At 43.3% G+C, this 12,466-nt stretch overlaps 1 protein-coding gene and 1 long non-coding RNA gene across 6 annotated transcripts in view; one reads left to right on the forward strand and one right to left on the reverse strand.

Annotated features, from left to right (window-relative positions):
* Positions 1–841: 841 nt before the first annotated feature.
* Positions 842–8,474, reverse strand: IL12A (interleukin 12A). 3 transcript variants are annotated; one of them, XM_025879727.2, is made up of 7 exons: positions 7,749–8,474; positions 6,892–7,046; positions 3,693–3,806; positions 3,305–3,346; positions 3,188–3,229; positions 2,947–3,090; positions 842–1,472 (listed from the first exon to the last, which is right to left on the reverse strand). In XM_025879727.2, the coding sequence occupies exons 1-7, from the start codon at positions 7,762–7,764 to the stop codon at positions 1,317–1,319; spliced, it is 669 nt and encodes a 222-aa protein (XP_025735512.1). In that variant the 5' UTR covers positions 7,765–8,474; the 3' UTR covers positions 842–1,316. The 3 variants fall into 3 exon arrangements, with proteins under 3 accessions (XP_025735512.1, XP_073754114.1, XP_073754104.1); XM_073898013.1 differs by lacking the exon at positions 7,749–8,474 and adding an exon at positions 7,595–7,667; XM_073898003.1 differs by lacking the exon at positions 7,749–8,474 and adding an exon at positions 7,495–7,561.
* The window catches only part of LOC141373702 (uncharacterized), a 113,433-nt gene continuing 108,658 nt past the window's right edge, over positions 7,692–12,466 (forward strand). For all 3 annotated transcript variants that reach the window (XR_012379948.1, XR_012379951.1, XR_012379952.1), the window contains exon 1: positions 7,692–7,824. This is a non-coding gene — a long non-coding RNA (uncharacterized lncRNA). The remainder of the gene's footprint in view (positions 7,825–12,466) is intronic.

The raw sequence follows: 12,466 nt of genomic DNA on the forward strand, positions 1-12,466 counted from the left end.
ATACCAAGTGGGGTGAGAATTTAAACAAACGAGTCAGTCTGCCACACAGATGAGCGGTCCCCAGGGACACGAGCTGGGCTCTGGTGGGGAGGAGTCATGTGAGGAAGGCGGCAGGACCCCTAAATGGTGCCTTTCTTACAGCCTTTTCATATGAAGGAGGAAGATGATTATCAGAGTACTAAAATTACATGGTATTCTGCCAAGTGAATCTTTTAAAATTCACATGGTTTAGAGAATTAAAAAGATGGAATTTAATATTGGGTCATTAAGAGCACATCTCTTAAGTCAAAGAGAGGCAATTATCCATGTGGTTCAGGCAGAAGTTCTATATCATTTGAAGCAAATGGAGAATTTTTCTCGTAATTTAGAAACAGCTTCCCCCTGAGGGCCCAAAGGGTCACAGAAATTAGAATAATTTAACTAGAAGGCCTCTAAATGATATTTTTCCCAGTTGGAGGATGTTATTATGTATTTATCTAATGCACACAGTATGTTATGGGGCTGTGGTTAACAGGGAAAAAACATTTTTAAGTATTTTACTTTTAGATGCAGATGTTGAACAAAATATACTCTCAAAAACCATAACTCACCCGATGGCCTTGGTCTTAAAGCGTATCTAGTCTTACGAGTCTCCCTTTAAAAATAAGAGATTAGAGGAAGCAGGACTTGGGTAAGAATATTGTGGCATTCTTTCCAAGGGAATTTTGTTCACATTGGAGTTTTCAGTTTTCCCACAATGTGTATTTTAACGCTTAAAGTATTCCAATTAGAAAAAATATGAGACATTTTATTCAATCATTTTATTTTTAGAACATAAGATATTTCTCAAATCCATCTGATAATAAATACTTTAATAAATATAACATAAATAAATATAAGTTAATTCACATGCCTTCATGAACACAAAATTATATAAATAATTATTTTAAAATAAATTATGCTTGAGTGTGTTTCTACAAACACTTTGGTACAGAAATAGCTTATAAATTCTTGCTCTTCTATTAAAGGGAAAAGAAAAATATGTTCAGTGAGGACATTTTCCCTCCTTAGCAATTTGCTCACGAAAACTTAAAAAACAACTTATCCATAGTAAATGTGAAATCTACTTGATCAAAGGCAGCCTGTGGATGTAACAGTCACATCTTTCAGATTTGGGGGGGCAACTAATGTAAACAAGCATGAGAATTATTGTACTAGCTTAAGTAGGACCAGGTCAAGCCACCCCCTCCCTGGTTCTTAACCCACATCCTGTGAAAAATATTTTTGGTTCACATTATTATAAGAATGACTTGAAGGTCGGGAGGGACCTCAGCTTTTTAGGAAGAATTCAGATAGCTCATCATTCTATCGATGGTCACTGCACGAATTCTGAAAGCATGAAGAAGTATGCAGAGCTTGATTTTAGTTTTATAGAAATCCGGTTCTTCAAGGGAGGATTTCTGTGGCACAGTCGCACTGTTGAAATTCAGGGCCTATGAGGATAAATATTAAGGATGACATACATGGTATTCCAAAATTAAAACATTCATCCGTAGAAATGGGTGAAGCCAATACATGTCTCAGAGTCTGCAACCCACTCCCTCATTACATCTCCTAAACCCGACCCAAATCTACTCCCAGCCAGATGGCCAGGCAGAACCTGAGAGAAGAAATACTCATTATCCAAGCACATGTATCTTCAGTGGGCTCTGAAAAGACTCTTAAAGCTATTTAGAAACTCATCAGTGGGAGTTGAGTTTTAGAAAGGAACAATTCTGTTCAGATGACATCTGCTGCAATATCTAATTAATTTTTGTATGTTATACTAAGAAGCTAAGTCCTTTTTAGAACAGAGAGGTGACGGATTGCTACTGGATCGGAACTCCTTGAGTAACAGACCTGTTTGCTACAGACACTCATTTGTACCAGATACATAAACCTGGCAATGGATCTCTCAGTTTTACCCTTTCATTTGATAACACAATGCAAGATCTTATATTTGCACAAGGATCAATACTTTCACTTGTTCCTTGCAAAAAGCCCAAGAGAAAGGTAAGGTGGGTAAAGCCACACCATTTTACAAGGGAAAATACCGACTCCCAAAGGGGGTGAATGGTTTGGGCATGGTTGGCTGATTCCTGGTAGAATGGATTCCGATGCTCAAGTCACCCGACCCTAGGACCCGAAAATGAAATAACTCTCTAGATGCTAACATTCTTTGATACTTGCAGGAAGCTCATTGCCTTTCAAACAGTGATTTGACACAAAGAGAGAAACCATACTTATTTGTATTCCATGCCCTGGTCACCAAGGTAGTCACCCTGTTCTTTCTTATGTGAACATTTCTCTGTTTTGTATTAGCATCATGAGCTATGGTGATTCAGAAATTACAAAGCCAGTTCTTGTCTATGAGTGACATTGTGGATGTCCCAGGTGATAGGTCATTCTTTTACTTCATACACACTTTAGTTCAAAATGGGTCACACCCAGGCATTAGTCCCACTTGTTTTCTCTGACAGTATTTGCAGATATGCATGCTGGCCCCTCAGTGCACATCCTGGAGCCTTTAGAGGTGAGAGAGAAGATAAGTGTTGTGAAATCTCTCTGATGGGGGTTTCAATCCTGGCTCTGTCACTTACAAGCCATTTGGACAAGCGGCTGACTCTAAGCTTGGCTTTCCTCCGTTGTACACACCCCATGTGGTTGTTGTGGGGATGGTAAGAGAAAATCTATGAAAACATCTACAGAGAGCCTGGTGTATACCACATGATCAACAAGTGGGAGTCTGCTTTTCTTGCTGTGGCCTGCTCACGAGTGCCCTTTGTCAAGAGGCTCTGTAGGGGATATAGGAAGGGGATTTCAGGCCTTTCCTAATCCAGGAAGGGGCGATTTTATACTTCATCATGGACCCTGACTAGCCGTCTCGGCATGAAGAAGGTGCTCTTACTGGTAGTATGAAGTTCTCACCTGTAAGAGCTCATCAATAGCTGTCAGCATGTTTTGATCCAGAAAGATCTGCCTCTTAGGATCCATTAAAAGCTTTGCGTTCATGGCCTTGAACTCTATCTGGTACATCTTCAAGTCCTCATAGATACTGCTAAGGCACAGGGTCTAAGTGATATGACAAAATGGGGAAGGAACCACTTAGATGGCTAAAAATGTTTCCCCCACATTGCATTTGAGGAAAGAAAGAATATTTGTGTCTTACCGTCATAAAAGATGCCTTTCTGGAGGCCAGGCAACTCCCATTCTAGAAGAAAAAATAATGAGACATCAATGATATGAATTCATCATATGGGCTGAAACCTTTAATTTTCTGACTTACAGTTATCAAAGAGATCTCTCTGGAAGCCAGGCAACTCTCATTCTAGAGAAAAAAAAATCACATCAAAGATATTAATTCTTAATATATGTCTTCCTGGCTTTTCTCAAACATATCTTTTTTATTGTGGTAAAAAACACATAACATAAAATTTACCATCTTTACTACTCTTAAGCGTACAGTTCAATAGTATTAAGTACATTCACATTGTTGTAAAACACATATTTGTTGTATATATATGTATTTTTTTTTTAAATTCAACTTCTGAAGTGGGACCTGTTAAAATCTCATGATGATAGAGACCAGAAACATGCACATTTTTGGAAGAAGGTGAGGTTTGATGCCTAGCTCTTAACTGCATTACATGCTTGGGGAAGAAAATCATCTATACCATGGTTAATTCCAGTGGTAAGCAGGCCTCCACTGTGCTGGTTTTATCCTTTGTGATATCTTCATGATCAATCTCTTCGGAAGTGCAGGAATAAAGTTCTAGGGTTTGTCTGGCCTGTAAAAAACATAAAGAGTAACCCAGCCTATATTATTAATAAGGCACCTGGCTTCATATGAGGCTGGCCCTGCAGGGTGCCAGCAAAGAGAGAGCCGGCTGCTTCTGACATCCATCTCGTTGACCTGTAGGAAATTTGGGATCTTCCTAAGACAAAAGGAAACCGGTTATTTACATTCTCTCTCCATCTCTCTGGATGATCCATTTTTCCATTATGTAAACACTATAAATCATTTCAACAGGCTATGCTAATCAGCATCTACACCACGCTGTGACACTTGTTTCTGGTGAAGACAGTTTTTTCCTTTTGCCAAAGCACCTGTGTTTTATGAATATCCTTTTCAAGTATAACTTCTAAAGGCAGAACTGTTAAGGTCCCAACTTGATGGATATAACAAACATGTAGCTCTAAAGACAAGTGGAGATTTAATTTGCGGTTCACATACACATACGCAACCACACACACAGATGTCATCTTACAAGCATGTTGGAAAGCACTGTCGAATTAGAATTATGAAATTTATCTAAGAAGTCCATAAATTTGATCGAAGATTGAGATCATTTTTCCATTCATCAAGGCCCAGGTGTGCGAGTAGTCCCCCCTCTTATCTGTGGCTTCACTTTCCTTGGTTTCAGTTGCCTGCCAGCAACTGTGGTCCGGAAGGAGATGACCCTCCTTCCAACGCGGAGCCAAGAGGTTACTAGTAGCCTTATGCTATGCCACAATGCCCCTGTCACTCACTTTACTTCGCCCCATCACGTAGGCATTCACATCACAAGAAGGTGAGTACAGTACAGTAAGATATGTAGAGACCACATTCCCATAACTTATGTTGTTAGAATGGCTCTATTTTATTATCAGTTATGTTATTAATCTCTTATTGTGCCTAGTTTAGAAATTAAACTTTATCATAGGTATGTGTGTATAGGAAAAAAGCACAGTACAGGGTTTGGTACTGTCTGCAGTTTCAGAGGTCCACTGGAGGTCTCGGAAAGTATCCCCCTTGGATAAGGGGGGACTTACTGTACTAAGGAACATGACAAAGAAGAGGACTATCATCCGCTGCTCCCTTCCCAGATTCCAAGTTCAACTGCAGAGACAGGAAAGTGCCCAAAGGATGAGGAGTCATGTCAGCAGGTGAGAAGTACTGAGAAGGCCGAGATGAGACATCTGCATGGAGAGGATCAGAAGGGGGCAGGCAGAGGGGAGGGGTTTCAGGCAGAGGGAACTGCATGAACCGTAATCAAGACTTGAGATGCAGAGCATGTTTGGAAAAAAGTAGTAGAATCTCTGTGGTAAGCAGAATAATGCCCTAACCAGAATAATGCCCTATCCCCCAACCCCACATCCACTTCCTAACCCCTGGAACCTGAGAATATGTTACACGGCCAAGGGGAATTACAGTTGCTGATGAAATGCAGGTTGTTAATCAGCTGACTTACAACAAGGAGGTTATCTTGGATTATCTGGGTAGGTCCAATGTAATTGCTGGGTCATCGTCAGAATAATGCAGCATGTGGACCACTCAACTGGCCATCGCTGGCTTTGAAGATGGAAGGGGGCTATACACCAGGGAATGTGGGTTGCCTCTAGAAGCTGAAAAAGGCAAGAAAATGGATTCTCCCCTAGAGTCTCCAGAAGGGACACAGCTCTGCTCACACCTGGACTCTAGCCTATTTCAGATTTCTGAACTCCAGGGCTGTAAGATGAGAAATTGGTGTGGTTCAAAGCCGCTTACTTTGTGGTAATTCGTTATAGCAGAAACAGGAAACTATACACTGGTCCTGGAGGTGTTCACACACACCTGGGCAGTCACCATCCTGAGCAGGTGGTAAAGAGTTACGTTTTGGAAATACGGGCCCTCTGTTGTAGTTCTTTAGATCTTTTCGAGAGAAGCCGGAAATCTGGATTCTTATATGAAAGGTCCTCTTTTTCAATGGCATCAAACTCAAAATCAAAGACAAAAGGTATGGACCAAACTCTACAAATCTGTGGCCTGTGAATCGCATGCGTTTCCCACCTCTTTCTTCTTCTGTAAGTAGCCAGCTGATTTGTTCTAGCTAATTTGACAAAGGAATGATATAAAAAAATATCAAACTGAGTTCTGCAATCTTTTGACTGTTAGTGCTGCACTGGGGAGTTGAAGAGTTAGCTTTCTCACATAAAGCATCTATTTAAATTGCAGCTCCTCAATTGTATCCATATCGAAACTTTCTTGAGGAGTCAAAGCACTTTTCTCTGCAGTTTTCACTTGGCCTTTTTAATTAAGATTGAACTGTGAGAAGCAATTGGCAGCACACTGTGAAAGCTTAGAGCGGGAAAAGAATTCTTTAGAGGGCCTTGTGGCCTTGAGCTTATTTTAATATATTCATAAAACAACAAGCTAGAAAATATTCAGGAAAGATTTACTAGAGGACAGGAAGCCAAAAGACAGCTTTTAAAACATCAGTTTTTGGCTGTTCCAGCAGAAGTATAGGTATAGAAGTACTTTTAAAAGGAAAGAAGATGTTTTTGCTTTAAAATATGAAACCTAAAAAAATGAATGAAGCTGTAAATAATATTAGATAACTCTCTCCCTAGAAAATGAAGGCTGGACGCCCACTGCCATAGGCCCCCTGGAACGTGCTGCTCAGACAAAGAACTGTGTTACCACATTGGAAGCTGGTGAGCAACGTGAGGGGAAAGTCTAATTCATCTTTGTAGCCCCTGGAGCACAGAGGCTGCACCTAATAATGGTTTCCTGGATTGATAAGTGTGTCAGAGAAACAGTGTGGGCCTGACACAATTCCATCTCTGTTGGCAGGCTACAGGGAACACTGTAAATATCCGCTTTCCTCTGTGTAGACATAGCCAAAATGAGTGCCCTTATAATTTATTACCACTCTTGCTTTCTCTGGAGACACAATTCCATTGAGACTCTTTAGCTAATAGTTGGGCCCTTTGTAAAGTTCTGTCTCCCCGTCTTGACAGCTCCTGATTAACGTCCCCAATTTTTCCGCAGTTCTTTTCAGGTGACCAGGGGTTCAGAGAAGCCCCTTCCCTAGAGAGGCTGCAAAGTGGGAACAAGAATATTGAAAAACTCACCTTCTGAAGCGTGTTGCTGACGGCTTTCAGCAGGTTTTGGGAGTGGTTGAGGCACTGGAACATTCCTGGGCTTGGTGAGGCTGCGGGGAGGCTCCTGGCCAAACTGAGGTGGTCCAGGTGGTTTAGGAGGACCAGGATGGTCACAAGGAGGAGGCCTGGAAAGGAAGAGGAGCAGGCTGAGCTTGTCAGCTTGGTTAGGCCTGCCTCTACCTTCTATCCCTTCTGGTCATCTCCACCCATCCACATCTTAACCACACCAACTTCCCTCCACCATTTCCAATCTTCCTTCAACACCTGAGAAATGAATCAAGTTCTTGGAAGGCAGGGCTCTTTTGTAGGGCTAGAAGCCAACTCCCTGTGAGGGCCCCCTAATGAGCTCAGACAAGGATGTTGGATTCAGCGCTCTCCCAGTAAAACCCTCTATTTCACCAGTAGGGAAACTGAGGCCAGGTAGGGAAGTGACTAGCCTAGACTCATGGCCTAGTGTTTTGGAAACAGTGGGGAGACAGCCTCACTTTGAAGCTGGCTGGGATCCGCCCTCTCATAGCTGTAGCTGAGGGACCCTGAGAAGGAAAGGTACCGCGTGGGGCCTCAGTTTCAAACCTGTGAAGTGGGCATAATGATAGCCCACGAGGCTGTTTCCAGATAAGGAGACAGTGTCCTATTTAGCGCATGGTAAGCACGCATTCATTCTTTCTTTCACCTCTGCACGAGGCTGCTGACTGCCCTCCAATCTTCCTTTAGCGGGTCCCAAGTTTCTGCCACCTCTTCCCCGGCTGCCGCCCCTCCCCACCCGAGCGCCGCCGAGCGCGCCGAGCGCGCCGAGCGCGGCGGCTCCGGTCGGGCTGGGTACTCACCGCGCGGCGGGCACATGCTGAGCGGGCACTGCGTGGACGCTGGGCCGGCGCTGGACGCGGACTGAGGGCGCAGCAGGTGAGGGCGGTGGTGGGAGGCCGACCCAGGGGGTCACATTTTTATAATTGTCCCGAGGCGCGGCAGGACTTTCCCGGGACTCTGGTCTCCTGCTTGCTTTCTCTCTCTGTCTCTCTCTACATCAGCTTCTCGGTGACACGTGGAGTTCGGCCCGCGGGGTTTGCGGCGCTTTCGGATTAACTCCGCGGTGCCCGGCCGCAGCCGTTCTGGGGACGGCCCCGCCGCCTCCAGCTGGCCCAAAGCGAAAGCGAAATTCGCGCAGAGTCGTGGCGCAGGGTCCGCCTGCAAGCCCGACCCCTCGCCGGCCACCCTGGGTCCCCGGCCTCAGACGCCCCCGCCCCTAGCCATCCAGCCCTCGCCCCGCCGCCCTGCAGCACCCCCTCCCCACGCAGCGCCGAGTACTGCCACTCACTATCCATCTATATCCAGCATGTGCCCCGATCGTGACCGCCCGCCCAGTCCTGAAAGGGCGTTCATCATTCCTCCACTTATCATTTGTTCATTCACACGGGCCACCGTGTGCCAGGTTGACATTGTGCTAGGCGTTTGACACCCAGTGGTGAACAGGTCCCTTTGGGGGCACTCCCACACTAATTCTGACTCCATGTATTTTATTCACGGTTGTATCTTAAATATGAAAAGGGATGAAACCAGACTGGTTATGCAATAAACTATTGCCATAGAGAATCCGGTTTCCTATAGTGAGAGAATGCTATAATGTAGTGGGATGGATGCACGGGGTCTTGGGAGAGGAGCCCAGAGAGAGGGCACCTCAGCAGGACAAGGGGATCAGGAGGCAAGGAAGGCTCCCAGAGCAGGGCCCCCCAACATGCTTCTAGGGGCATGAGACTGTTCCCAGTAAATGGAATGCAGGTTCCAGGTAGGGGGAACAGGGATCAGAAGCACAGTCAGGGAGGGTAGAGGGAAGTGGGGATCTGGGGGTCCTGCCATCAGGGTGTGAGGTTGCAAAGAGCAATGGGGCTATGCTATGAGAGTAGTAGATGCCACGCTAGGGAGCATCTGCTCTGACGGTGGTGGGGAGCCTTCTAAGGTTTTAGGCAGGAGACGTGGTTAGAGAGGCATGAAGATTCCCTTCAGCAATAGCACGGAAGGTGGGTCCCAGTGGTCAGAAGTAGAGCACAGGGAACGGCTGGGAGGGTATGGCCCAGGCCTCAATCAGAATGAGGAGGAGAGAGTGGGCCAGAGAGACTCTCAGGGTGCTGAGTGGCCAAGGCTTGGTAACTCCTTAGGTGTGATGGGCAGGAAGGTGCTAAGGATGGTGGAATGGAGATTGTTCCAGGGCCTGGGCAGGGGTTACTGTAAGAGGGGAGCAAGTTTGGAGGAGGTGGTGAGAAGTTCCATTTTGGATGTACTGGGTGTGAGGTTCCTGTGGGGCTTTTCAGTTCACTCATCTCTACCACAAGTGTTAGTCACCCTGGGTATGTGTAAGAGGGAGGGGTGTGTTTGGTCACCTACTCAGAGCTTCTGATGAGTCTGACTGTGCTCAGGCCCCAGGACTACATAATGGAGCCACCAGTACCCACTTCTGTACAGATGAGCCAGTCTTGAATAGGGAAAAGCCTTGAGGATACAAGAAAGAAGAGTGGATGTTCCCTCTTTCTCTCCTCTAGGTCCCCATTGAAGTCGGGATGGATTAGTCACTGTAAGCCTTGAGATGCTGCCAGGAATGCTAAGCAGGGCCGATTGAAGATGGAGTGATGAAGCCAATTAGGAGAAAGCTGTGTTAGCCCCTGGTCTGATTCAAGCTCTCTCAGTTGTTAGCATCAGCCCCCCAAGGTGGATCATCTGCTCAAGGGTGATGAGGCACCCACTATGGGGACTTTTAGATGAGTGTAAAATGAGAGCAACACTTGATCTCTAAGGCTCCTTCCAATGCTGCTGTCTGTGAATTGCCCCATGGGGATGGAGACCAATGTATTGTCAGAAGCAATTGCATCTAGCAGATTGTGTGAAGCAAGTGACAGGTGCAGAGCTCTGTTGTTGCTATAGGGCTTTAGGATGGAATTAAATGTACTTAAAGTCAGAATGAAGTCAAATTTATCACAACTGAGCTATGTCTCCCCTGGAAGGGCTATCTCCTAAGAAAAGTAATATCTGTGGCGTAGATAAGCACAGGGCCTGTCTGCTTAGAATGGATTCTTGACCACCAGACACAATTTCTAGCCTATAGTCTCTGAAACAGTTCTCTGATGTGCTGCATGTATATAGCCAAGATAAAACGAAAACCTTCTTCTGGGACAACATTGCCTTTTTTAAGAGACATTCTTTGTCCATGATCTCTTCTACAGAGAGTCTACCATTTACTGGAAGTCTTGGCCAATGCTATAAGGCAAGAAAAAGGAAGGAGAAGACTTAAAAATTGGAAAGGAAAAGACAAAATGGCCATTATTGACAGTTGATATACCAAAAAAAAAAAAAAAAAAGGCAACAGAAACAATAGACCATAGAACTAATTAGAGAAATCAGCAACTTCACTGGATGCAAATATCAACTTTTAAAAATCAACTACATTTCTGGAATTAAAATTAAAAAAAAGAACACTAGGTGATGTATGGAATTGTTGAATCACTATATCGTACACCTGAGGCTAATGTAACACTTTATGTTAACTATACTGGAATTAAAATTTAAAAAAAGAACTACATTTCTCTACAACTGCAACAATAAATTAGAAAATATAATAAAAATAATTTATCGGATAATGAATGAATAATAATACAAAGAAGATACCATTCACAATGGCAGCCAAACTATAAAGTTTATAAAGTTACTGCCTGTAAATTGAGAGGCAATACAGTGGTTAAGACTATGGACTATAAACTATTTGAATTGTAGGCTGTTACTTACTTTACTCACTTGCAGTGAGTTCTTGGGCAAGTCCCTTATTTCTCTGGGCTCAGTTTCCTCATTTGGAAAATGGTGATACTAGAAGATTAAATGGTTGTTGTGATTATTACCTGAGTTAGTGTAAGTATAGAATAGTCTTTGGAAAAACATTTAAAAGTCTAATCAAGAACATAGAGTGATTTAATTTAAATGGAAACACATTCCATACGCTTGGGTGGAAGATCTTAATATATAAAGAGCTCAAGTCTGTCCTAATTAATTCACATATTCAATGCAATCCCAATGTAGATTACAAATAATTTTCTGAGGAACTTAATAATAAGCGTACCATAACATGTATATGTAAGAATAAAAGCCCATGAATATCTAAGCTAAACTTGTAAAGGAGTCATAAACAGGGGGAGTAGCCCAGATATAAAGACATCATTCAAAGCAATAGTAATAAGAATAGTGTTTGGCAAAAGAGATAGACCATTCAAATAGACCATTGAAACAAAATTAGAGACAGACGTGTACATATGAGTATTTAGTATAAGATTCAGATGGCACCCAGGTCAATGAGGAAAACATGGATTGTTTAGTAGAAAATGTTCACTATATGGTGAAATATAAAACTGGACTCCAACCTAAAACAGCATACAGAGATAAATCCACTTGGAAGTGGATTAAAGACTAAATAAGAAAAGTAAAATTGTTATAGTGCTAGAGGACAATGTAGGAGGCTATCTTTGTCACTCATGAATGGGGAGAACTTCTTAAAAACATCAAAGCTCCAAGCCATAAGGCAAAATACTGATAAATTTGATTACCGAAAAACTAAGAATTTTTTAAAAAAGATTTTATTTATTTATTTGAGCTACAGATCGAGAGAGAGAGAGAGAGCATGAGCAGGGGGCAGAGGGAGAGGGAGAAGCAGGTCCCCACTGAGCAGAGAGCCCTATGTGGGGCTCGATCCCAGGACCCTGAGATTGTGACCTGAGCTGAAGGCAGACGCTTAACCGACTGAGCCACCCAGGCGCCCCAAAACTAAGAATTTCTGTAGTATGAATTCCTGTTAAGCATTGACAGTTAACAGACAGCTGACCGAAAGGGAGAAGATATTTTGCACTGTCCCATAGGAGAGTAGACCAGGACCTCCTGCAAGTCAACAAGAAAAAGACAGAAACCCCAGTGAAAATTGGCAAAGCTTATGAACAAGTGATTTACAGAGAGGAAACCCCCAAGGCTAACCAGCATAATGAGATGCCCGCATATATTATAATCAGAAAAACACAAATGAAAGAAAGAATGAGATACCACTTTATATCTATTAGATTGGCAAAAATTAGAACATTGGATACTGACAAGTGTCGGGGGGAATGTCGGATTCCAGAATACTTTATATAATACAAGTAGACCGATGCAGCTATGTCCTGTCATCTGATTCGGTCAGATTAAATACATGCACACCTGATAATTCAGTGTTCTACCTTCAGTGTCTATCCCAAAGAGATTCTTATGCAGACTCACAAAGGGACATATATGAGGACGTCCAGCAAGTCATTCTTTGAAGCGGTAGGGAGTTGGAAGCTGATCTGGGTGGAATCAGGTTCTGGACAACTCAAAATGAGAATTTTTTCCTAATCCATCTCACAGGAGGAATGACCCATCTCTTCTGGCCAAAACAGTTAGACAGGAAGACATTTAAACTCAACTGTTTGGTATCATATACCTCTGTTTATTTGATGACCCACTGCTTGGGAAATTTATAGGGTCTGATAACACTGATCTCAGA

The sequence above is a fragment of the Callorhinus ursinus genome, unplaced genomic scaffold, assembly GCF_003265705.2.
Source record: "Callorhinus ursinus isolate GAN/ISIS: 27379988/994484 unplaced genomic scaffold, GSC_fseal_2.0 scaffold1, whole genome shotgun sequence".
In the NCBI taxonomy this organism is placed as follows: Eukaryota; Metazoa; Chordata; class Mammalia; order Carnivora; family Otariidae; genus Callorhinus; species Callorhinus ursinus.